This window comes from Tribolium castaneum, chromosome 3 (assembly GCF_031307605.1).
Source record: "Tribolium castaneum strain GA2 chromosome 3, icTriCast1.1, whole genome shotgun sequence".
In the NCBI taxonomy this organism is placed as follows: domain Eukaryota; kingdom Metazoa; phylum Arthropoda; class Insecta; order Coleoptera; family Tenebrionidae; genus Tribolium; species Tribolium castaneum.
Window position 1 is genome coordinate 19,353,561 of NC_087396.1, and position 20,046 is coordinate 19,373,606.

Below are 20,046 nucleotides of genomic sequence, written 5' to 3' on the forward strand. Positions count from 1 at the left end.
AAAAATTATTGTAATTAATACAGCAATTGATTAATAAATAATAAATAAATTCAAATGAAATCGTTTTTTATTCTAAACCCTAACCATGGACCCACTAAACCAAAAAAATTGCAACAATCCTAGCGAAAAAAAATAACTATGGACGTAAAAAAGCCGCGAAACGTGATCGTTTTAATAACCTACAATAAATAAATAAAACACCCCTTTTTATCAGTTTACATTGTCTCAGAAAATTAAAAAAATAACCATGTATCTTGTATCTGTTGCTCAAACTATTACAAAGTGTGTTTTAAAAGTTATGGATTTTTTAATTTTCCATATAATCTTTCAAATCATAATTAAGATTGCTCTACAGTTTAAAGAATCAGAAAAAATACCAACAAATGGAGGTAAGTGAATTTTAATAATACATTAAATTACATGTGCCTCATCTTCGTTTAAATCTTTAATTAATTTAATGGCCATTGTCATTATGATGGGTACCCCCATACTACGTACTAAACTACTAAACTAAAAGAAGAGAAAATGTTAACATTTCCTTCACGGCTTCAGAAAAAAAATAAGATCAGAATTTTTTATCAAAAAAATCACCGTAGTTGGGTGCCATTTGAAAAAAAAAAAATTTAACAACTCAAAAACTAAGACGATTTCGAAAAAAACTATCAATTTTCTTATTTTAAATGGAAAGCCAAGTTTTTAAGTTTTTTGAAACTGAGTTATCATAAGGAAGATGAAATGAAAGCAGCTTTTGCTGTTTCCGAAATATTTGTATTTTTTTTTTTTTGAAAATTGTTGGATTTGCGCTTTTTATTTCAAAAATAGGTAACTTTGCCATTGATTTTAAAATCGTTTTTGGCCATAAACCGTAACGTATGACTTTTATAAATTATGAATTTAATGGTACAAACCTTGTTCCGATTTATTGCTGCATGGTAGTCACTTTCCAGAGCTTTTGGAGAAAGTCTCAGTTCATTATTGTGTCGTTTATTTAAGTACTCTTCATCATCATTTATTAACAGTATAACAATTTTGGGAACTTTAAATAAATCTTGATTTTGAAGATTTGTTGGCGCGTTATCGCCGCATCTTTATTCTTCGGGCTCTTATTTTGTTTACCATCATAATTATTTGTTTATAATTCTTAATCATGTTGGCTGAACTGACTGCATTTTTCATGCATTTTCTAAATTATTGATCATTTTACATAAATTTTCTGGAAATATACAAACATTGGTAAAAATGGAAATAACTAAAACAATCCTGCTGTCTCGGCGCTTTGTGGGTAAGCAATCTCAAGATTTTAAACTACACTAAATACTTTTCGTCTGACAATACTCTCATTTATTTATCAATTCAAACGTTACTTTGACAGGACAGCAACTTGGATGGAATCATAATTTTGAATGCATGATCCTAATTGTTAAAGTCAAAAATAATAATGTATTTGGATTTTGGGAATAGTACTAAGTTACACGTATGTGGAATCCTTGTTGCTAAAGTCCACAACTTTATCAAATTCTTGGAAAAGTATCAAAAAAATTGATAACATTATTTTGCATCCAAGAGTATGAGTATTTGTATTCATTATTATTTTTAAAACAATAAATATCAGATACTCTCCAACTCTATTAATAAATGAAATTGATAATTGTAACTAAAAGCAAAATATTGTAAAATTTGTAATTATTTGTTATTCCCCATCATTTGAAATTTGTTTATTAGTTTTACGCAACTTCTTACGAAACAACAAGATTTGATACGTAAAAACATTCGAGATGTCGAAAGCGTACAGTTATAATTATTTTTATCTGCATAAAACCAGTAAAAGTTCAATCCTTACCCAAAAAAAGTGTAACCTTTTTGACATATTTTTTTACACTAGTTATTTATCTACAGAATTAATAAATTTTGTATTTTTACTGAGCTCCTCTTAAACGCGGAGGAATGGATTTGACCACCAATAGTTAAATTGAAGAACCCAATTTCTGCTATCAATTCTTCAGTATTATAACTGGTGGACTTAATAACATAATGCTTCATTCTAATTCGGAATGATCCGACTATTTTTGAGCAGTTAAGTAATTTTTTATAGTGATTTCTGAGAAAACATAATACGATGACTCGGACGTAATTGTCTATTTTTCATGATTTATATCACTGCTATGTGATAGCCTTTTTAACCTTTCCGCTCTTTAACTTCCCTTGATTATCTTGTTGTTTCTTGGGATAGTTCATTCGGTTTCAACTCTTTGTCAATTCCAGACCGTTTTTTAAGAATGGCATCGACTGACGTACTTGGACAAGTCCTATCAGGGACACTTGTGGCTAAGTAATTTTTTCCAATTTACGAAACTTATTCCCTTCTAATCCCAATATTTTAGACAACTTACGGATAAACTCACCCAGGATGTAGCCCGGCTTAAGCAAAGACTGCCGGGTTTTGAGCCAGGTTTAGCTATTGTTCAAGTCGGGGGTCGAGAGGATTCAAACGTTTATATTAGAATGAAAATTAAAACTGCTGGTGAGATCGGCATCAAAGCACATCACGTTAAATTACCCCAAACCACGACGGAAGGAGAGGTCTGTGCTAAATAACAAAGTTGGACAAAACTGAAAAAATAACTTTCAGCTTCTTTCAAAATTGGAAAAACTGAACGACGATCCCAACATTCACGGCATTATCGTGCAAATGCCCCTTGATACAACTAACAAAATTGACCCCCATTTAATCACAGACGCGGTATCGCCCGAAAAAGATGTGGACGGGTGGGCACATAATATTTTTTCTACCACTTCATGGAGTAACTTTTTGTAGTTTAAATACTCTAAATGAGGGCCGAACGGCGGTCGGTGACTTGCTGTCTTTCATACCGTGCACCCCTAACGGCATTATGGAACTTATCAGACACACCGGGATCAAAGTTGAAGGCGCCGAGGCTGTAGTTTTGGGAAGGAGCAAAATTGTGGGTACTCCTGTTGGTGAACTCTTAAAATGGGCCCACGCTACTGTGACAATTTGCCACTCAAGAACCAGAAACTTGGAAGAAACGGTAATAAATATTTTGATGAGCTGGTTTATCTTTGCTTATCTTGTCGGTGTTTGAATAATTTTTCAAACAGAATAATCAATTGTAATTACTCACAGTGGCTATTTTAGTGCAAAAGGGCCGATATTTTGGTGGTGGCTGTGGGAAAACCGGAACTGGTGAAAGGGAGCTGGGTCAAGAAGGGGGCTGTGGTGATTGACTGTGGCATTAACGCGATCCCAGGTAAGAATTTGAAAAATATCGAAATTCCTAAAATTATTAAATTATTGATAACTTATGTTTGAAAAAAGAAAAATTGTACGTGAAATTTCTGTAAATCGGATTGTTATATTTTGGCGCCGATATTTGGTGCTATTTTACCTGTATTCATATTTCGTGGGTGCAACAAGGGGGGTGAGCAGGTTTGTGGAGGGAAATCACAAATTAGGTTGACCTTCAACACGCAGGTACAAATTGTTTGAGTAAAAGTACTAAGTAGCCTGCATATTTAATTACACTTTGGAACTGTATTTATCTTGAAACTTCGCATCTTTAAGTATTTTGTTCTTACACTTACAACAGAGCAAGTACGAGTAAAACCATCGAAATGGATCCAAATGATGAAGGTAAGTCAAAATTTTTCGCTTGATTTTTCGTCTGCAAATGGTTGAAAATTTGGATAATGATTTTCAGTCTGTTAACTAAATTCATTCTACGAGTTCGATATATAATTGGTTTGTTAAAAGCAATTTAACATTTCCTTGGTTTGTTAATAACTACAAACTGCATGTCGGTTGTTTTTATTCAGAAAAATGGTTTTAACAAAAAGTAAAAAACGTTTATTTAGAAACTCGTTATTTAAAATTTTTTAATTTTTTCTTATTGTTTACGGAATTAGGTGTTGATGGTTAAAATAAAGACAAATTAATCTAATTTGCAAATATTTTAAATAAACATTTTAACGTAAGTGGCAATTCGAGGTCAGATATTGTTTTTGCAAATCTGTATGTTCAATCTTTGTAATTCTAGGAAATGCGATACATTTCGTCTGACTGATAAAAATAAAAAGCAAACATTGATGTTGCTGATGACACATATAAATGAATGTAATATTGAAAGTTGCGAGCGGGTTTTTAAATACTTGCTTTATTTGAGGAAAAAAATTATCAATAATGAAGAGGGTAGTTGTGTCCTGTTTTTTTGTCGTACCTAATTAAATAATCGTAGATAAAGTGAAACTAAATATAGAAATAGAAAGGACATCATATCGTTACCCTTAAAACATAATCAAAAGTCTCGGGTCCTTCGAGTAACACCCAGCTTAATAGGTCTAGAAAGTAAAAATAATTGTAATAATAATAATAATAATAATAATAATAATAATAATAATAATAATAATAATAACAACAATGTCAATGTCAACATAAAACCTTATACGAAAATGTGGTATTTAAAACAATATAGGTACAAATTTTAAATATCGCTTCCACTCTTAATTCCTACGGATTTTTTTCAAAGTCCGATTCTTTAAAAATATACCCAAATCTAGTGAGAACTTAAGAATTTAATCAGCAAGATTGTTCTCTTATCGGCAAAAACTACCCGTTTTGGAGATTTTAGCGGCAAGCTTTTTTTGCCTTCTATCCTTCTGTTTATCTAAGACATCATCCAGTTTTTAAATCTTTAGGGGGCTTGAAACTCTGAATAAAAAATGTGTGTGAAGATGATTTTTTTAGTCTTTAAGGCTTTGTTGAAATTCTTTGCTTTCTGTAGTTCAGGTGTAGCGAATATTATATTTATTATAATATAAATATTATATTATATTTCCTAAATGCCGAAGCTTTGAAAATTTCTAGAAAAAGTACCATAGAATATAAACTGAGAGCTCTGGCAGAACTCTTAACTGGCTTGCGACTAACTTTTAGATGTTTTGGTACTATCTGATATCGCGTTATTTGCGCGTTCCTTTATTATATAAAGCCAAATTTGACACCATCTTTTGGTACGATGTTTATGTTAAACCCTCAACTTAAGCTCTTCAAAAATAATATCGCACTCGATATGGAAGATGAAATATTTATGTTAAGAACAACAGGTACCTAATTTAATTCGCACCTGTAAATTTAGTTTCAGGGGAACTTTCCTAATGAATAAACCAACAACTTTAATTTGGTTTCTTTACAGTACTAAATTATAAGTACTGATTTTATACAAAAAATAGCCCGTCCCAATGATATTACGAACCTTCTAATTGCACCCATTACTTTGCAAAAAGAAAATTTAGATATCAAAGTCAACGTAAACGATAAAAAATATCGGAATAACGTCACGCAGTTATAATTATAACTTATAAAACATACTTAATATACACAATATAAAATTTAAAGTTTATTGCTTGAACTTCGCATTAAGTAATTTTTTCGGTTTTGCAACTATCACAAACCTGCTTCATCCACTGATAGTTCAAATAGTTGCACCAAGCATCAAAAAAAAACAGTGTAGTGTAAAAAATTGTTTAGAAATACCAAAAACAACAAAATTGCAGATCCCACTAAAAAATCCGGCCAGAGACTAGTCGGCGATGTCGATTACGAATCGGCCAAGAAAGTAGCCTCCTACATCACCCCAGTCCCTGGAGGTGTAGGCCCCATGACAGTGGCAATGCTAATGAAAAACACGGTACAAAGTGCCCAGAAAGCCCTCAACACCTTATTAGACGCAAAATGGAACTTGCGCATCATTCACATGCGACCACAAAGACCGGTCCCAAGGTACCCCTAACTCCACAAAACTCTTAAATTTTATCAACAATTTAAAATTTAGGGACATAGATATCGCCCGCGCACAACAACCCGTCAACATCCAAAGTCTAGCGAACGATATCGGGATATACCCCAGCGAATTAATCCCGTACGGCAACACCAAAGCCAAGGTTTCCTTGTCGGTTCTGGACCGACTAAGCGACCGCAAAAATGCCAAATACATCGCAGTTGTGGGGTAATAATAACAACAAGAGCCGAGTTAGGGCGAGTTTTTATTAATTGTTTGCTAGGATGACGCCAACTCCTTTGGGAGAAGGCAAGACCACAACTTCGGTGGGCTTGGCCCAAGCCTTGTGCGCCCACAAGGGCCTGAACGCGATTGTGACGCTGCGACAGCCGTCCTTAGGCCCAACTTTCGGTATCAAAGGTGAGAAATAACAACAAATTATAGCAAAGTTGCATCGGTTTGAAATGAATAGGAGGTGCCGCTGGCGGTGGCTATGCCCAAGTGATTCCAATGGAAGATTTCAACTTGCATTTAACCGGCGACATCCATGCCATCACCGCTGCTAATAACTTACTAGCGGCTCAAATTGACGCCCGAATTTTCCACGAAGCCACGCAGGCCGACACCGCGTTGTTCGACCGCTTGGTTCCGACCCTAAAAGGGACGCGAAAATTCTCCCCAATACAACTGCGACGCCTCAAAAAGCTTGGCATTAGTAAAACCGACCCTAATTCCTTAACACCAGAGGAGAAAACTAGATTCGCTCGCCTGGATATTGACCCAAAATCGGTGACTTGGAAAAGAGTCTTAGATATCAGCGACAGATACCTCCGTAAAGTCACAATTGGACAATCACCGACCGAAAAAGGCCTAACTCGCGAAACGGGTTTCACAATAGCCGTAGCAAGCGAGTTCATGGCAATCCTTGCTTTGGCGTCCGACATGAAGGACTTGAAGGAACGCGTCTCTAACGTCGTTATTGGTTTTAACAAGAGGAAGGAGCCCGTGACTGTTGACGATTTGGGGGCCACGGGGGCTGTTACAGTCCTGCTCAAAGACGCAATGCAACCGAATCTGATGCAGACTTTGGAGGGAACCCCGGTCCTGGTCCACGCTGGGCCTTTTGCCAACATAGCCCATGGATGTTCGTCGGTCGTGGGCGATAAAATCGCCTTCAAACTGGCCGGCGAAAGCGGCTATGTTATCACAGAGGGTGGTTTCGGGTCTGATATCGGAATGGAAAAGCTGTTTAATATCAAATGTCGCACCTCGGGAGATGCCCCGAACTGTGTGGTTTTGGTATCAACAATTCGGGCGCTGAAAATGCACGGGGGTGGCCCCGCTGTCACTCCTGGCGCCCCCCTCAAGCCCGAATACACACAGGAAAACGTGGAACTTTTGGAAAAGGGACTTCCCAACTTAATCAAACACATCAGCAATGGAAGGAAATTTGGGCTTCCCGTCGTTGTTTGCATTAATTTATTCGAGTAAGTAGGCAATGAAGCAGTCGTAGTATTCAATTCGTTATTCGGAAGTAAAATTACCGTTGGGGGCGCCACTGAGCTAGGTCGAAAACAGTAAGCATAAATGGCGGGAAAATGTTTATTCGGATATTTTAAGCGTTGTACGAATTTTGAGGCTTCACAATTATTACATTGCCAATGCGGAATGACTATTGTATCTTTGGTGGAAGAAACGGATGTTGACAAATTAGAGATGACGAGGAAAACACGAATAACGAATGACTGTTTGGTTCACTTTCTTTATTGGAAAATTACTACAAAGACATTGAAAAGCCTACCTTTTGGCATAATTTACGTTTAAATGTATCAGCAGTTGTTAATCTTTATTGTAGTTTTGTAGATTTACCGCAGCATTTCATGATTTTTTCAGTGGAAAATTCTAACCTAAAATTCACACACTTCACTAATTTATTGGTTTCTTGAGCCAAACTTTGTGTTCGCTGTGATCCATTACTTATAATCTTTAATTAGACAACTGTTTGATAACTCTTTGTAATCAAAATTTAAATATTTTTCACTTTTTATCCACTTTCAAGTTCCAACAATAAACACTTTATACCAAAGTCAACCAAAGTCAACGCTAGTATTTACCACCACGTACTTTTAAAGTGATTCTCTCCAATGTAAGTAATTAACACTGTACACGCAAAATTGTTAAACAATTTATTAGATGTCAGTTAAATGTGGAATTACGAAAATTTCGTTACTGTTTTCGACATAGTTCAAAAGTCATCACCAGAGGGCGTCTAGTTAATTTTATTTCTGAATAATTATTATACACTCATTAAATTCTAAATTTGTTTGGCAGAACTGACACGGAGGCGGAGATCAAGCTGGTCCAGAAGGCCGCGAAGGAGAACGGCGCCTTCGACGCCGTTGTCAGCAGCCACTGGGCCGACGGAGGCGCTGGGTCCATCCAGCTGGCAGAGGCCGTCATTAAAGCGTGCCAGCAACCCAGCAAATTCAAACTTTTGTATGACGCGAACAAATCCCTAGATGAGAAAATCCAAACCATTGCGAGGGAGATGTACGGTGCGGCCAAAGTCACCTACACCCCTGAAGTAACAGAACGGTTGAAGCTTTACGAAGAAAGGGGTTACGGGAAATTGCCAATTTGCATGGCGAAAACTTCAATGTCGTTCACTGGAGATCCGAGTATTAAAGGGGCACCGACCGGTTTCGAGCTGAAAGTTTCCGATGTTAGTGTTTCGGTGGGGGCGGGATTTGTGGTTCCAATTGCAGGAGAGGTGAATAAGTCGGATTTTTTGTGTGGGGGTTATAGTTTTGTTTTAGATTTCCACAATGCCGGGGCTGCCCACAAGGCCGGCGCTGTACGACATCGACTACAATATTGAGACCGGACAAATCGAGGGATTGTTTTAATCGAAATTTTTGTAAATGCTAAAATTTTATAGGTGACAAGGGTGATGCGATATTTTGTATAAATAAATAAATAAATCCGTGATTAGTTGGTTTATTTATACCTACCTACTTACAAAAAAACAAATACTGGAATTGGTTTTAAGTGCTTTTATCCGCTATTGCAGAAATTCCCCAAAGTTAAACAGATGTGATCCTATCTTGAAAATCATGTGCAATTTTCGCCGATGAATGTAATCAGGTTTAGAAATTATTTGATTTCTTGGTACCTGATTATTATAATTTCACGATTGTGACATCGATAGTGGTTGCTAAAAAGCTATATAAACTTTCGTCAACCAATAGATAACCCAAAATGGGGTTCAGAATATTTTGAAATCTGTTGTGGAGATTACGTCCAGTGAAGCGAAGTGTGAGCAATACAACTAGCGTTATAAGAACGTAAGTTATTTGTTTGTTTAGCTAATTTATGTTTATAATTTTTGAACAATAGGTACGTAATCAATTTTTTAAATAAAATCAGGCTATTCATGTTGAAAGTTGAAGCAGTAATAATTGTTGTTAAGTGTGTGTTTTTGTCTAAACCGGAGGTCGAGTCGAAACGGGGCTTTCAAAAGTAACGTACATGATAAAGACCAAATTAATCGCGAATTAGAATTTGATTACAATTAAATAAGAGCTACACAACTAACAAGTTATCCATTTTTTGAACTAGCAAGTTTATTACATATTTGCAGCACAAAACAACAAAAAGGGTTTGTTATAGTTAAATACGTAAATAAACTTCCCTATTTTTCATAAATTACAATGTATAAAAGACTCAAACACTCAATCTCAATCTTTAAAACTGAATATCTCACTCGTTTGTGCCGAAGTTTTTGCACTATTCCATGTATTAATAAGTATATTTAAAAAATAATATGATAAAATTTAACAAAATCGTAAGAAAGTGTGTTTTAGACATTAACTGTCCTAATATCAATTAATATTATTATTATTAAGCTTGGTACAAAATCTGTTCCGTTGGTCGATGAAGTAAAGTTTTTAGGCTTATACATCGATAAAGCTTTAAAATTTAACGCACATAGTAATTATGTATGTCGCAAACTAGCCAAATATTCATACATTATTCGTAACTTGCGCACTAGTGTAAGTATAGATACTTTAAAAATGTTTTATTTTGCGTATGTACACTCTACTCTCTCGTATGGATTAATATTTTGGGGCTCTTCTACCAGTTCAAAAGAAGCCTTTGTGTTGCAAAAAAGAATCATACGATGCATGCTTTTCAAAAAACCACATGAGAGTTGTAAGCCCTTTTTTAAATCACTTGGAATTCTATCTCTAACATCAATGTATATCTACAGTCTCGCAGTATTTGTGAAAGAGAATGAGCATCTCTTTGAAAAAAATAAAGACAAATATGATGTAAGTTTCAATAAAGTTACAAGGTTCTGTAAAGACATCCGAATTCCAGAACATAACTCCTCTTTTTTTAAAAATGGTGTTTATTATAAGTCTGTTCAGATTTTCAGAAATTTGCCGCAGGACATTCGTTTGCTAAATTCGCTGACACAATTTAAATCTAAGTTAAAATCATATTTATTAGAGCATTGTTATTATAAACTTGATGATTTTGTTAACTAACAAAGTTAACATGCTCGATACGACGGTGCCGATATCTCGGAAGAGATCAATTGCTGTACGAATTATTATTATTATTATTAGTTAGAAGGAATTATAGAAAAAGCTGAAAAAATTTACGAGCATAGAGAAAAAAGTACCTATTTAGGAGTAATGGCCTAGGTTTCTCTGTGTGATTATTAATTTTTGAGATACAGATATCCACCCTCTTTGCATGCTATTGCACTTTGTTTTATGTGGTTTGAAAAACTATGTAATAAATCTACCCCTTTTAAAATAAAATTCTACATCCAAACTCGATCGAAAAAAACTAGACGTGTCTAGTATTCAACTTTTAAAGTTGACTTTTTTCTAGCACTGATTAGATTGCTATCAAACGTCTGGCTGATTGCAATCGAAAAATTTTTGGAGTGTATTAGTTAAAAAAAAATGGATCAGATCGCCAAAGATTAGATTGTGAAACTAAAAAACTTATATTAATCAGAAAAAAACAAAAATTTTTGACAATGCGCGGGGTACCAGTAAATTAATAAAATTTTAGCTATTGCTTATTCTTCTAAAACCTCGCAAAATGTTGATGCAAAAAGCTGCTCTCAGTCTTAAAAAAGCTGCCGAACGCGTGGTGAACACAAAATGGAACTTAACACCGCTTCCCTTGCGACTAGAAAGACCAGTACCAAGGTACAAATTTTCCAAAATTATTTTGGATTAAGTAACTTTCTGCAGCGACATCCGCATTGCGCGGTCCCAACAGCCCAAAAACATCCTAGAACTGGCTAGCGAAATAGGACTGCAACCGAACGAAGTTTCACCGTATGGAACAACGAAAGCAAAAATTTCGCTATCGGTGCTGGACAGATTACAGGGCGAAAAAAACGCAAAATATGTGATTGTTGTGGGGTAAATTTTAACTAATTAAGACTCCCTTAACTTAGTCAATAATTTAGCATAACTCCCACACCCCTAGGAGAGGGTAAAAGCACAACTTTGGTTGGTTTAGCTCAAGCTCTCAATGTCTACAAGGGAGTAAACGCCTTTGCTACTTTGCGTCAGCCGTCACAAGGACCAACTTTCGGCATAAAAGGTTCCCTCAAAATCAGAGTTTTGCAACGTATTATTATCTCATTATAAACAGGAGGTGCGGCCGGTGGTGGTTATGCCCAAGTTATCCCAATGGAGGAATTTAACTTACATTTAACGGGGGATTTTCACGCCCTCACGGCTGCAAACAATTTGCTAGCAGCCCAGTTAGATGCAAGGATGTTTCACGAAGCTACGCAAAAAGATTCGGTTTTGTACGACCGCCTGGTTCCCACAATTAAAGGAACGCGGCGATTTTCCGACATTCAGTTACGGAGACTCCACAGACTTGGCATAAATAAGACCGATCCGAACGCATTAACTGACGAGGAAAGAGCTAGATTTGCGAAACTGGACATAGATCCGGAGCGAGTTATTTGGACCCGAGGTACATTTTTGGAGACGATTTTCGCGTTTTATTTTTGTTTGTAGTTTTGGATACCAATGACAGGTACCTCCGAAAAATTACCATTGGCCAGTCTTCCACCGAAAAAGGGATAAGCCGAGAGACAAGTTTCAAAATCACAGTCGCGAGCGAACTTATGGCAATCCTGGCTCTAGCCAGGAATTTGCAGGATTTTAAAAGACGAATAGCGTCCATGGTCGTTGCTTTCAACAGGGAGGGTAATCCCGTGACGGCCGATGATTTGGGAGTAACGGGTGCCCTTATGGTGCTTTTAAAAGACGCCATCCAACCCAATCTAATGCAAACGCTGGAAGGTTCCCCTGTTTTAGTGCACGCGGGGCCTTTTGCCAACATAGCCCATGGCTGTTCGTCAATTTTGGCCGATAAATTAGCCCTGAAACTAGCAGGAGAGGACGGTTATGTCCTCACTGAAGGAGGGTTTGGTTCCGACATCGGAATGGAAAAACTACTGAACATCAAGTGTCGCACCTCGGGAGACATCCCCGACTGTGTGGTCCTAGTCACCACGATACGGGCGCTCAAAATGCACGGTGGGGGCCCTGCTGTGACCCCCGGAGCCCCCCTCAAGCCCGAATACACAAGAGAGAACCTCGAACTGGTAAAAAGGGGCCTCCCCAACCTGACTAAACACATAAGCAATGGCAACAAGTTTGGGCTTCCTGTCGTGGTTTGCATCAATTCGTTTGAGTAATAACAACAACTAACATAACTAACTCATCCCTGATTTTTTTATTTGTAGAACTGATACTGAAGCTGAGATCCGGTTGGTTAAAGACGAGGCTCTGCGAAATGGGGCTTTCGGGGCTGCTGTGAGCACCCACTGGGCGGAAGGCGGCGCTGGGGCCGCAGATTTGGCGGAGCTGGTCATGGATGCTTGTGAGGAAGAGAACAATTTTAAATTTCTATACAATTTGGACGCGTCCTTGGACGAGAAAATCCAAATTATTTCGAGGGAAATGTACGGTGCCAAAAACGTGCTATACACCCCGGAAGTGACGCAAAAAATGAAAATGTATGAGGAGAAAGGCTACGGCAATTTGCCCATCTGTATGGCCAAAACTGCTGCGTCCCTTACGGGAGATCCGAGTATTAAAGGGGCGCCCACGGGTTTTGATCTGAAGATAAACGATGTGAGCTTGTCAGCGGGGGCTGGTTTTGTGGTGCCGATTGTAGGAGAGGCAAGTTATTAATTGTGTTGGTTGTTTTTTATTATTTTGGCTTGCAGATTTCGACAATGCCAGGTTTGCCAACGCGGCCTGCGATTTACGATATCGATATAAATACGGAAAGTGGTGAAATTGAAGGACTTTTTTGAATCATTTATTAGAGGTGTTTATCTCAAAAAAAGTATTTTGTGTTTATTTAAATAATTTGTAACAAAGGAACAAAAAAGTGAATTGAAAACATAATGTAAGAACTAATCCTAAGCAAAATAAAGTATTACAAGGCAAATTACTTGAGTATGAAAACTTTTATGCCTCATATTCTAAAAATCTCGCAACAATAATTAATTTGATCACTGTAGTTATAATGTTAATATCTGATTTTTGTTGTAACCATTCAAAATTGAAATTTACTAGAGAATAACATAAACACCTACGGTAGGTAGTGAAAGACCTTTTTTAAATATGAATTGCAAGTCAAACTGGTAATAACAAAAACAAAACAAAAATAAAAACAAAAGTTTAATAAAAATGTTTATTGGCTACATGTAAATAACGTAAAAATAAGACAAAAACAAATAAACATAAGTAGGTATTATAAAAACACTTCTCGGTTTTTATAAAATATTAACAATATAAAATAGAATAAATGTTATAAATAACAAAGTATTAAATTGGAAAAAAAATAAACGTGACACTAAAATGAACGTTACTATAAAAATGATAGATTAGTAACAAAAGAAACAAAATTTGCGACAAAAAAGGACACAAAGTTGTAAAACTTAAATTCTTTGAATACGAAAAGATTTAATTAAACTTCGTCACCTTCTATGATCTCGCAACAATAGTTAATTTGATCATTGTTTGTTCGTTTATAGATAGAAAGTTCATTGGATGTAAAAGTGATGCCAACATCATCGCTTTTTTTATCCAAGCAAAGAACTGATTTAGAAATTTGTCTTTGCCGCACTTGGGCATCTGTGATCGTAACATTGTAGTAATACTTACGATTTTTGCTAAAATCATTCATAATGCGAACGCACCAGTTGTAGCTACTGGATAAACGTTGAAAAGTAAACTTGTAGATATTTTCATGTTCAAAGATGTATTTGTCTTCCCGGGTTTCGTGTCCATTTAAGATTAGGGTAAAAGTGTCTTGAAAAACAGTTCCTTCAACCAAGAATTCCCTGTGGTTGAGTCTGAAGTGGTTTGCGCATAGTGAGTAATTGTCGGTAAATTTGCAATCGGCGATTGGGCAGGTGTACAATTTGAATTTGCACACAAGTTCGTGATGGACAATTTCATTACCAAGGAAAGTCTCCTCGCATCCTACGTGGCTGTAGACGCACGGATATTGGAGAGATGGGGTGATCCCTTCAAGAGAGTAGTTCCTCACATTACTCCATTTTGTGCGACATGTTGGGCACTGGTCCACCTTCTCTTTACAGGGGCTGCAAAAACTGTGGCCTGACTGGCACTGGACAATAGGGGGGCGCATTAGCTCCTTGCACACGGAGCACTCGAGTTGTTTTAATACCGCCTCGGTTATATTTTGGACTTGACCAGTCTCTGTCTTCACTGTCACTGTAATAGTGTTACTTGAATCTGCGACTTCATCTAAAATTGCAGAACATATTTTTTTGGCACCGTCAACGGTGGGAAAAGGGTCTCGAGCCACTGATACTTTGTGTTGGATGTTTTGTCCAGCAAACTTCACGTCCACGTGTTTTCCTTGGCCGCAAAATTTAATCTCTTGAACTGCATTGAACAAAACTTTTTCATCTACAGATTCCCACATTTTGAAGATGAATATTTTCTCGTGACTGTTCAACAACACTTTTATCACGTTTATTGGAGACTTTGTCATCTCGAGTTGGAAGGAAAATTTGTTGAATGGATTTTTCAAAACATGTTGCGGGTGTTGGTCTTTAAAGTGTTTTAGTAACTCTATTACTTTTCCATTCCAGTTGCAATCTGATTGTGGAAATAAACAGTTAATCGGGCGATACATGCATACGTTCTTATGGATGTGCAGATTTTCATAAAGATCCGTGTATTCACATCCGTTCGATTTAAACGTGCAAGGAAACTCGAGTTCTTTTAAGACAAGGTCTAGGTTTGTGTTGGGGATAGAAGTCCACCCTTCTGCGTTATCTGCATTTGTGAAGCAAGTGTTGCACATGTTTCCAATACCTTCGACTATCATTACAGGGGTTTCGAGTAAATTTTTGCAAAGTGCACAGATGAATACTTTTTGCGATAGCATCTTACTGGTAAATTTATTATTCTGCATTTTCGCACTGTGAAAAAATAAAAAACAAAGGTCAGGCCAGGTAGTTTATAAAAAAAATTCGATATTTACAATATTACAGATTTTTTACTATGAATTTGCTGCATCTATAATTTCTCGAAATCGAATTAAAAAATAAGTGAAGTAGTTACAGGTAGCTAGTATAGTCCTCCAACCGAAATTTGCTATGGGCTATGGGTCATCATTTAGTAAAAAATATTCTTGAACAAGTTGTTTTAAACGTAACTAACTCAAAGGTCGTTCCAATATTTTGGTATTTCTTAGATGAAGGCAATGCAAAATAATCACGTTTTTAAATAAATAAGAACATGGTAGTCTAAACACAGTCTCTAATTTCTCCGAAGCTGAAACAGCAATCTCTTTGTGTTGCGTAGGTAGGACGAAGATAAAAACAATATCACAGAAATAATTGCATTTTTCAGTATTTAGAAAAAAAATACAACTGGATGCCTTTGTTGTTATAAAAAAAAATTGTAGAGAAGGTACGCGGCAACGAACAATAAAAAGATTTATGCCATTATTGATTGTTTCAAAACGTAAGTATTTTTAGGGGAATCACTCCACGTCACATTGTTGAGTGTGATAAAACGTTTTTACTTACCTATTGGCCTATTGTTGGGTTGATTTATTCTTCCTCGTATTAACTCTGTTCAATTACACAAAGAACAAGAACTTGACAAGTGTTGAAAAAAGAATAAAGAATGTTTTGACTTCGAAGCAAATTCACAATATTTTCTCAAGGACTGACGAATAGCGATTCTGATAGTTCCCGAACGTAGACGATTTACTTCGGAACGGAAGCCAGGAATCCCAGTTTAAATGCACCGGCGCCGGCGCTTAATTTGAAATAACAAGGATATACTTTTTCAAATTTATATTGAACAATAAATAAATAACAAAGACCACCACAGTATATTTCTCACAATGTATATTTAGACATGTTTTATAAATAATCGATTATTACATTCCGCTATCGTTAATACCGAATTGTACTTTTCTTCAACAGGAACAAAATTTGTTTAACGTTTTTATTAATGACCAACAAAGAAATAACAAAATAAAGGGCACCACAATACATACGTCAATACTTTAATAAAACTTATACAATAAATTCATTACCTACAATGAATCTGTATAGCAGAAAAAAACTGTTATGAAATTCGACAAAGGATGAAAAAGCGTGCACTTTTACATGCTTCCCATTTGTAAAGTTAAAGAAAACGTTACCATCACCCTAAAAAGCAGAAAATGCGTTATTTTCAAACTTTACAAAGAGAAAACATTTGCGTGATTGTGAGAATTGGTTTCGGTAGGTACTGTACACTTTCCTAATATCTCTTAGAGACCGGCTAACATAACTCGCGGATCTTCCACTGCTTGTTTGATTTTTCGGAGGAAGAAAACTGCTTCACGTCCGTCGATAAGTCTGTGATCGTACGTTAGGGCTATGTACATCATGGGGCGAATCACAACCTGAAACAATCACAAAGTCTTAATAATAAAAATTCCATCTCCAGGAATTGAAACTGCAGCTTCAAAACATTAAATTAAATATTAAACCCCAAACAGGCTCAACTGCTCGGTTTTAATAACTTACTTGTCCTTTAACGGCCACAGGTCTTTCGAAAATCCCGTGCATTCCAAGAATAGCCGACTGCGGTGGGTTGATAATGGGGGTTCCCAGGAGCGAACCGAACACGCCACCGTTACTGATCGTGAAAGTTCCTCCATCCATGTCTTCCACGGCCAAACTTCCTGTAAGAAAAGTTCAGAAAAAGCTCCGACTTTAGCGCGAACTATCACCTTTCCGCGCCTTTTCGCCAAGGGCGTTGATGGCCAATTCGATGTCCGCGTAACTCATTCTTTCAACATTCCTGACGACAGGAACGACCAGACCCTTGGGTGTAGCCACGGCTACGGAGATGTCGACGTAGTCTCTGTAGATGATTTCCTGGCCATCGATGACGGCGTTCACAACGGGCTGGTCTTGGAGGGCGTAAGCCGAGGCCTTGACAAATGCCGACATGAAGCCCAGCTTCAGGCCGTATTTCTTCTGGAAAGCGTCCTGGTTGGCCTTTCGGAACTCCATGATGTATCTGCAATAAATAAATAAGTTTTTCTCCGCATCCTTAAAGATTTTTTCGCGGAAAATTCGTTGACCATTTGTATTTTTGTACTACAAAGCTAAAAAAATAATTACGTTATTTGTGGTTAATTTAGCTGTGTTTTGAGCGAAACCAGATAGTTGTGACAATTAAATTTCCTACAAAAAATCAGCCAGACCATACCTCAATCCCCCAAAGACGTTCAAAGCCGCTTGAACGACGTATTCGTTTCATTTTTACCGGTTGACACACTTTTTTGAAAAAAAATAATTTTCTACAACTTTTTTCCTTAGTAGTTTTGAGTCAGAAACTCATTTATTTCAAAAGAAAAACGTTACATAAAAATACTAGTAAGTACAATTAAAATTTAGCTACAATAATTTCTGTGACTATTATTAGAAAAATTTTACTTCTTTAGTAAAAAAAAATTATTATGTTGATTATGTACGATGAGGTACAAGCGTGCTTAATCATAATTTTCTAATAAATATTAGCAAATATTATGCATTTTTTTGTCTTAATTTTTTTTGTTAATTTATTTAATCATGCCAGTGGAACTTTATGGTACATAAATAATCAAATCGTAGAAGTAACTAATTGCATTATTGTTTTATCATTACTCATTATTCAATAATTGATATTTTAGGCAAATTCCACGCATCCTGTCTAGTTATACCAGTCAGTTACTAGTAAAATATCTCAGTTCCGTATCAACTTTCGACCTTTGTTACATAGCCAAACACTGATAATTTTTTTTGTTCAACAAATTTCACGTGTGTGCATATCCTCAATCAATTTATCAAATCAAAAAAATATACGTACGACATATCAATCTCGTTGAAAGTGGTTAACATGGCATTAACATTCTGGGCTTGTTTCAACCTCTCTGCAATCTTCAAACGCATCCTGTTCATCTTAACTCTTTGTTCAGTTCGTGTTCCTGAAATTTCTTTGGTGGGGTCTTGTGGGGGCACTTTAACAGTGGCAGCTTCAATGGCCTGGGCATGTCTTATGGCAGCCACTGGTATCGAGCTGAGGGGCGCTGCTGGCCGCGGGGGCGCCGGCGGTGGCGGCCCCCCTGCCGCTGGAGCCGCTATTAAAAATAATACATTTTTAAAAATTTGCCAAAGAAACTTGTTCAAAATTCACAAAATTAAAGTGTGGTTAACACATTGAACGTAAACTTTTAAGTAAAGCATTAGAGCTTACAAATATTTTTAATAATTAATTAATAATAAAATAAGAAAGAGAAAAGCAACAAATAAATACGGTTGCTAAAAAAATATGAAAATAACTTAAAAATTAAAAAGAAGTTGCTCGAAACAAAATCTGATAACATTTCTGTGGTAGATGAACTCTTAGTAACTCCAGTTCTTTTAAATAAACTTTGCACAATTATTTCTTTTTTTTTAATTGTGGGGCAATTACCGGGCTTTGGTGGTGGCGGCGGCGGCGTGGCGGCGGCAGCGGGGCTTGGTGGCGGTGGAGCGGCCGCTGGCTCGGCAGCCTTCTCAGCTGGGGCTTTTTTAACCGGAGCATCCCCAGTAAGTTTCAATTTGAAGAGGTTTTGGCCAGCTTTCACAGTGGCACCATCTTCAACATACATTTCCTCGATAATACCATTGGCTGGGGCAGGTACCGGAACCGAGGTTTTGTCCGTTTCGATCTCCAAAACGACCTCATCTTCAGCCACTTGGTCGCCTTTTTTCTTTTCCCACCTTTGATGGAAAAATGCGTAAACTTTGACTTGTGTTTTATATAATTGAGCGTGTTATCTTAGGATATAAACAATTTTGCTAATTCTTATCAGCTGAACGTTGCGACACAGTCAAATTAATCATTACTTAAGACAATTAGAACTTGAGTGAAAGTAAGTTTTATGCACTGACCTTACATCACCTTCGGAGACTGAGTCTGCGAATGGGGGTACAGTTACGATTTTCTCCTCAAAAAGGGCGGCAGAAGACCGGAAATACCTCACTTGTTTACAACAAATAGACTGGGGCCTGCAATTCATGTGTTAATTTCCCCAGTATTAAGACTAGCCTAGAAAATGAAAAACCTTGCAAATACTGAGTGACTAGGCTGCACGGCCGCTTTTCTTATCGCCTTTAACCCCTGATGGTACGCTCTGTGCTTGGAAGGTACCTGAAACACCCCCCGAAAGTTACATTACATAACACACGAGACGCACATTTCGGGCAAAAATTAATAAAACCAACCACTATTCGGTCATGGAACAGGTTACATAACACAATAATTGATGGAGTTGAATAAAAGTGTGGAACATTGGCTATTTTTGACCCACCTAATCACTTTATGGCCACTTACCTCTGTCACACATTTTTCTAAATAACTGTTTAAGGTTCTTAAAACTGTTCGTGGTACATTTCTAGACGTTATCGTAAGCATACCCGCCATTCTACTAAATTATGATGTGAAATTTTTGCAAATTTTCGGACAGCAGCCCCTTTTCATGTGCTGCCACAACTTGGAGATCTTTTGATTTAAAAAGATCACTCAAATGTCAAATTTCGAGGCTCTTTCTTCTGATATACCGACGCCACCAAGAAAGCAGACGTGGTTGCGAAAGTGTTTAATAGAGGAATAGAGGCGCT

The 20,046-nt window shown here is 36.8% G+C and overlaps 4 protein-coding genes across 6 annotated transcripts; 2 read left to right on the plus strand and 2 right to left on the minus strand.

Annotated features, from left to right (window-relative positions):
• Nucleotides 1–283: 283 nt before the first annotated feature.
• Nucleotides 284–8,783, plus strand: pug (pugilist). Of its 3 annotated transcripts, none has more exons than XM_008194495.3 (12): nucleotides 284–389; nucleotides 2,263–2,329; nucleotides 2,382–2,580; nucleotides 2,630–2,766; nucleotides 2,816–3,050; nucleotides 3,158–3,269; nucleotides 5,572–5,797; nucleotides 5,850–6,023; nucleotides 6,079–6,215; nucleotides 6,268–7,282; nucleotides 8,127–8,565; nucleotides 8,612–8,783. In XM_008194495.3, the coding sequence occupies exons 1-12, from the start codon at nucleotides 299–301 to the stop codon at nucleotides 8,699–8,701; spliced, it is 2,922 nt and encodes a 973-aa protein (XP_008192717.3). In that variant the 5' UTR covers nucleotides 284–298; the 3' UTR covers nucleotides 8,702–8,783. The 3 variants fall into 3 exon arrangements, with proteins under 3 accessions (XP_008192717.3, XP_008192718.2, XP_975938.3); XM_008194496.2 differs by lacking the exon at nucleotides 284–389 and adding an exon at nucleotides 1,147–1,282; XM_970845.5 differs by lacking the exon at nucleotides 284–389 and adding an exon at nucleotides 2,037–2,073.
• A 208-nt stretch (nucleotides 8,784–8,991) lies between these two features.
• On the plus strand, nucleotides 8,992–13,301 carry LOC656994 (C-1-tetrahydrofolate synthase, cytoplasmic). The gene is made up of 8 exons (XM_961777.5): nucleotides 8,992–9,139; nucleotides 10,884–11,023; nucleotides 11,069–11,242; nucleotides 11,290–11,426; nucleotides 11,478–11,810; nucleotides 11,855–12,536; nucleotides 12,589–13,027; nucleotides 13,075–13,301. Exons 2-8 carry the CDS (start codon nucleotides 10,914–10,916, stop codon nucleotides 13,162–13,164), a joined length of 1,965 nt encoding a protein of 654 aa, XP_966870.2. The 5' UTR covers nucleotides 8,992–9,139; nucleotides 10,884–10,913; the 3' UTR covers nucleotides 13,165–13,301.
• Nucleotides 13,302–13,720: 419 nt separating this feature from the next.
• Nucleotides 13,721–16,082, minus strand: LOC103312834 (uncharacterized). Its single transcript, XM_008194500.3, has 2 exons — nucleotides 15,925–16,082; nucleotides 13,721–15,312 (listed from the first exon to the last, which is right to left on the minus strand). Exon 2 carries the CDS (start codon nucleotides 15,303–15,305, stop codon nucleotides 13,824–13,826), a length of 1,482 nt encoding a protein of 493 aa, XP_008192722.2. The 5' UTR covers nucleotides 15,306–15,312; nucleotides 15,925–16,082; the 3' UTR covers nucleotides 13,721–13,823.
• Nucleotides 16,083–16,182: 100 nt separating this feature from the next.
• On the minus strand, nucleotides 16,183–19,963 carry LOC659954 (uncharacterized protein). Its single transcript, XM_008194501.3, has 8 exons — nucleotides 19,760–19,963; nucleotides 19,491–19,576; nucleotides 19,318–19,434; nucleotides 18,857–19,146; nucleotides 18,251–18,521; nucleotides 17,127–17,419; nucleotides 16,921–17,078; nucleotides 16,183–16,796 (listed from the first exon to the last, which is right to left on the minus strand). The coding sequence occupies exons 1-8, from the start codon at nucleotides 19,847–19,849 to the stop codon at nucleotides 16,662–16,664; spliced, it is 1,440 nt and encodes a 479-aa protein (XP_008192723.2). The 5' UTR covers nucleotides 19,850–19,963; the 3' UTR covers nucleotides 16,183–16,661.
• Nucleotides 19,964–20,046: the final 83 nt, after the last annotated feature.

What these genes read in the sequence shown, in the direction of transcription:
- LOC659954 (XM_008194501.3), bottom strand. Translation starts at nt 19,849, where the DNA reads ATGGCGGGTATGCTTACGATAACGTCTAGAAATGTACCACGAACAGTT. An exon ending in TAGAAAAATGTGTGACAGAG is followed by an intron (nt 19,577 to 19,759) that starts GTAAGTGGCCAT and finishes GGGGTGTTTCAG; the next exon opens with GTACCTTCCAAGCACAGAGC. An exon ending in TTCAACGAGATTGATATGTC is followed by an intron (nt 17,420 to 18,250) that starts GTACGTATATTT and finishes TATTTATTGCAG; the next exon opens with ATACATCATGGAGTTCCGAA.
- LOC103312834 (XM_008194500.3), bottom strand. Translation starts at nt 15,305, where the DNA reads ATGCAGAATAATAAATTTACCAGTAAGATGCTATCGCAAAAAGTATTC.
- pug (XM_008194495.3), top strand. Translation starts at nt 299, where the DNA reads ATGGATTTTTTAATTTTCCATATAATCTTTCAAATCATAATTAAGATT. An exon ending in AAACCACGACGGAAGGAGAG is followed by an intron (nt 2,581 to 2,629) that starts GTCTGTGCTAAA and finishes AATAACTTTCAG; the next exon opens with CTTCTTTCAAAATTGGAAAA. An exon ending in GTTTGCATTAATTTATTCGA is followed by an intron (nt 7,283 to 8,126) that starts GTAAGTAGGCAA and finishes TTTGTTTGGCAG; the next exon opens with AACTGACACGGAGGCGGAGA.
- LOC656994 (XM_961777.5), top strand. Translation starts at nt 10,914, where the DNA reads ATGTTGATGCAAAAAGCTGCTCTCAGTCTTAAAAAAGCTGCCGAACGC. An exon ending in GTTTGCATCAATTCGTTTGA is followed by an intron (nt 12,537 to 12,588) that starts GTAATAACAACA and finishes TTTTATTTGTAG; the next exon opens with AACTGATACTGAAGCTGAGA. An exon ending in TGGTGCCGATTGTAGGAGAG is followed by an intron (nt 13,028 to 13,074) that starts GCAAGTTATTAA and finishes TTTGGCTTGCAG; the next exon opens with ATTTCGACAATGCCAGGTTT.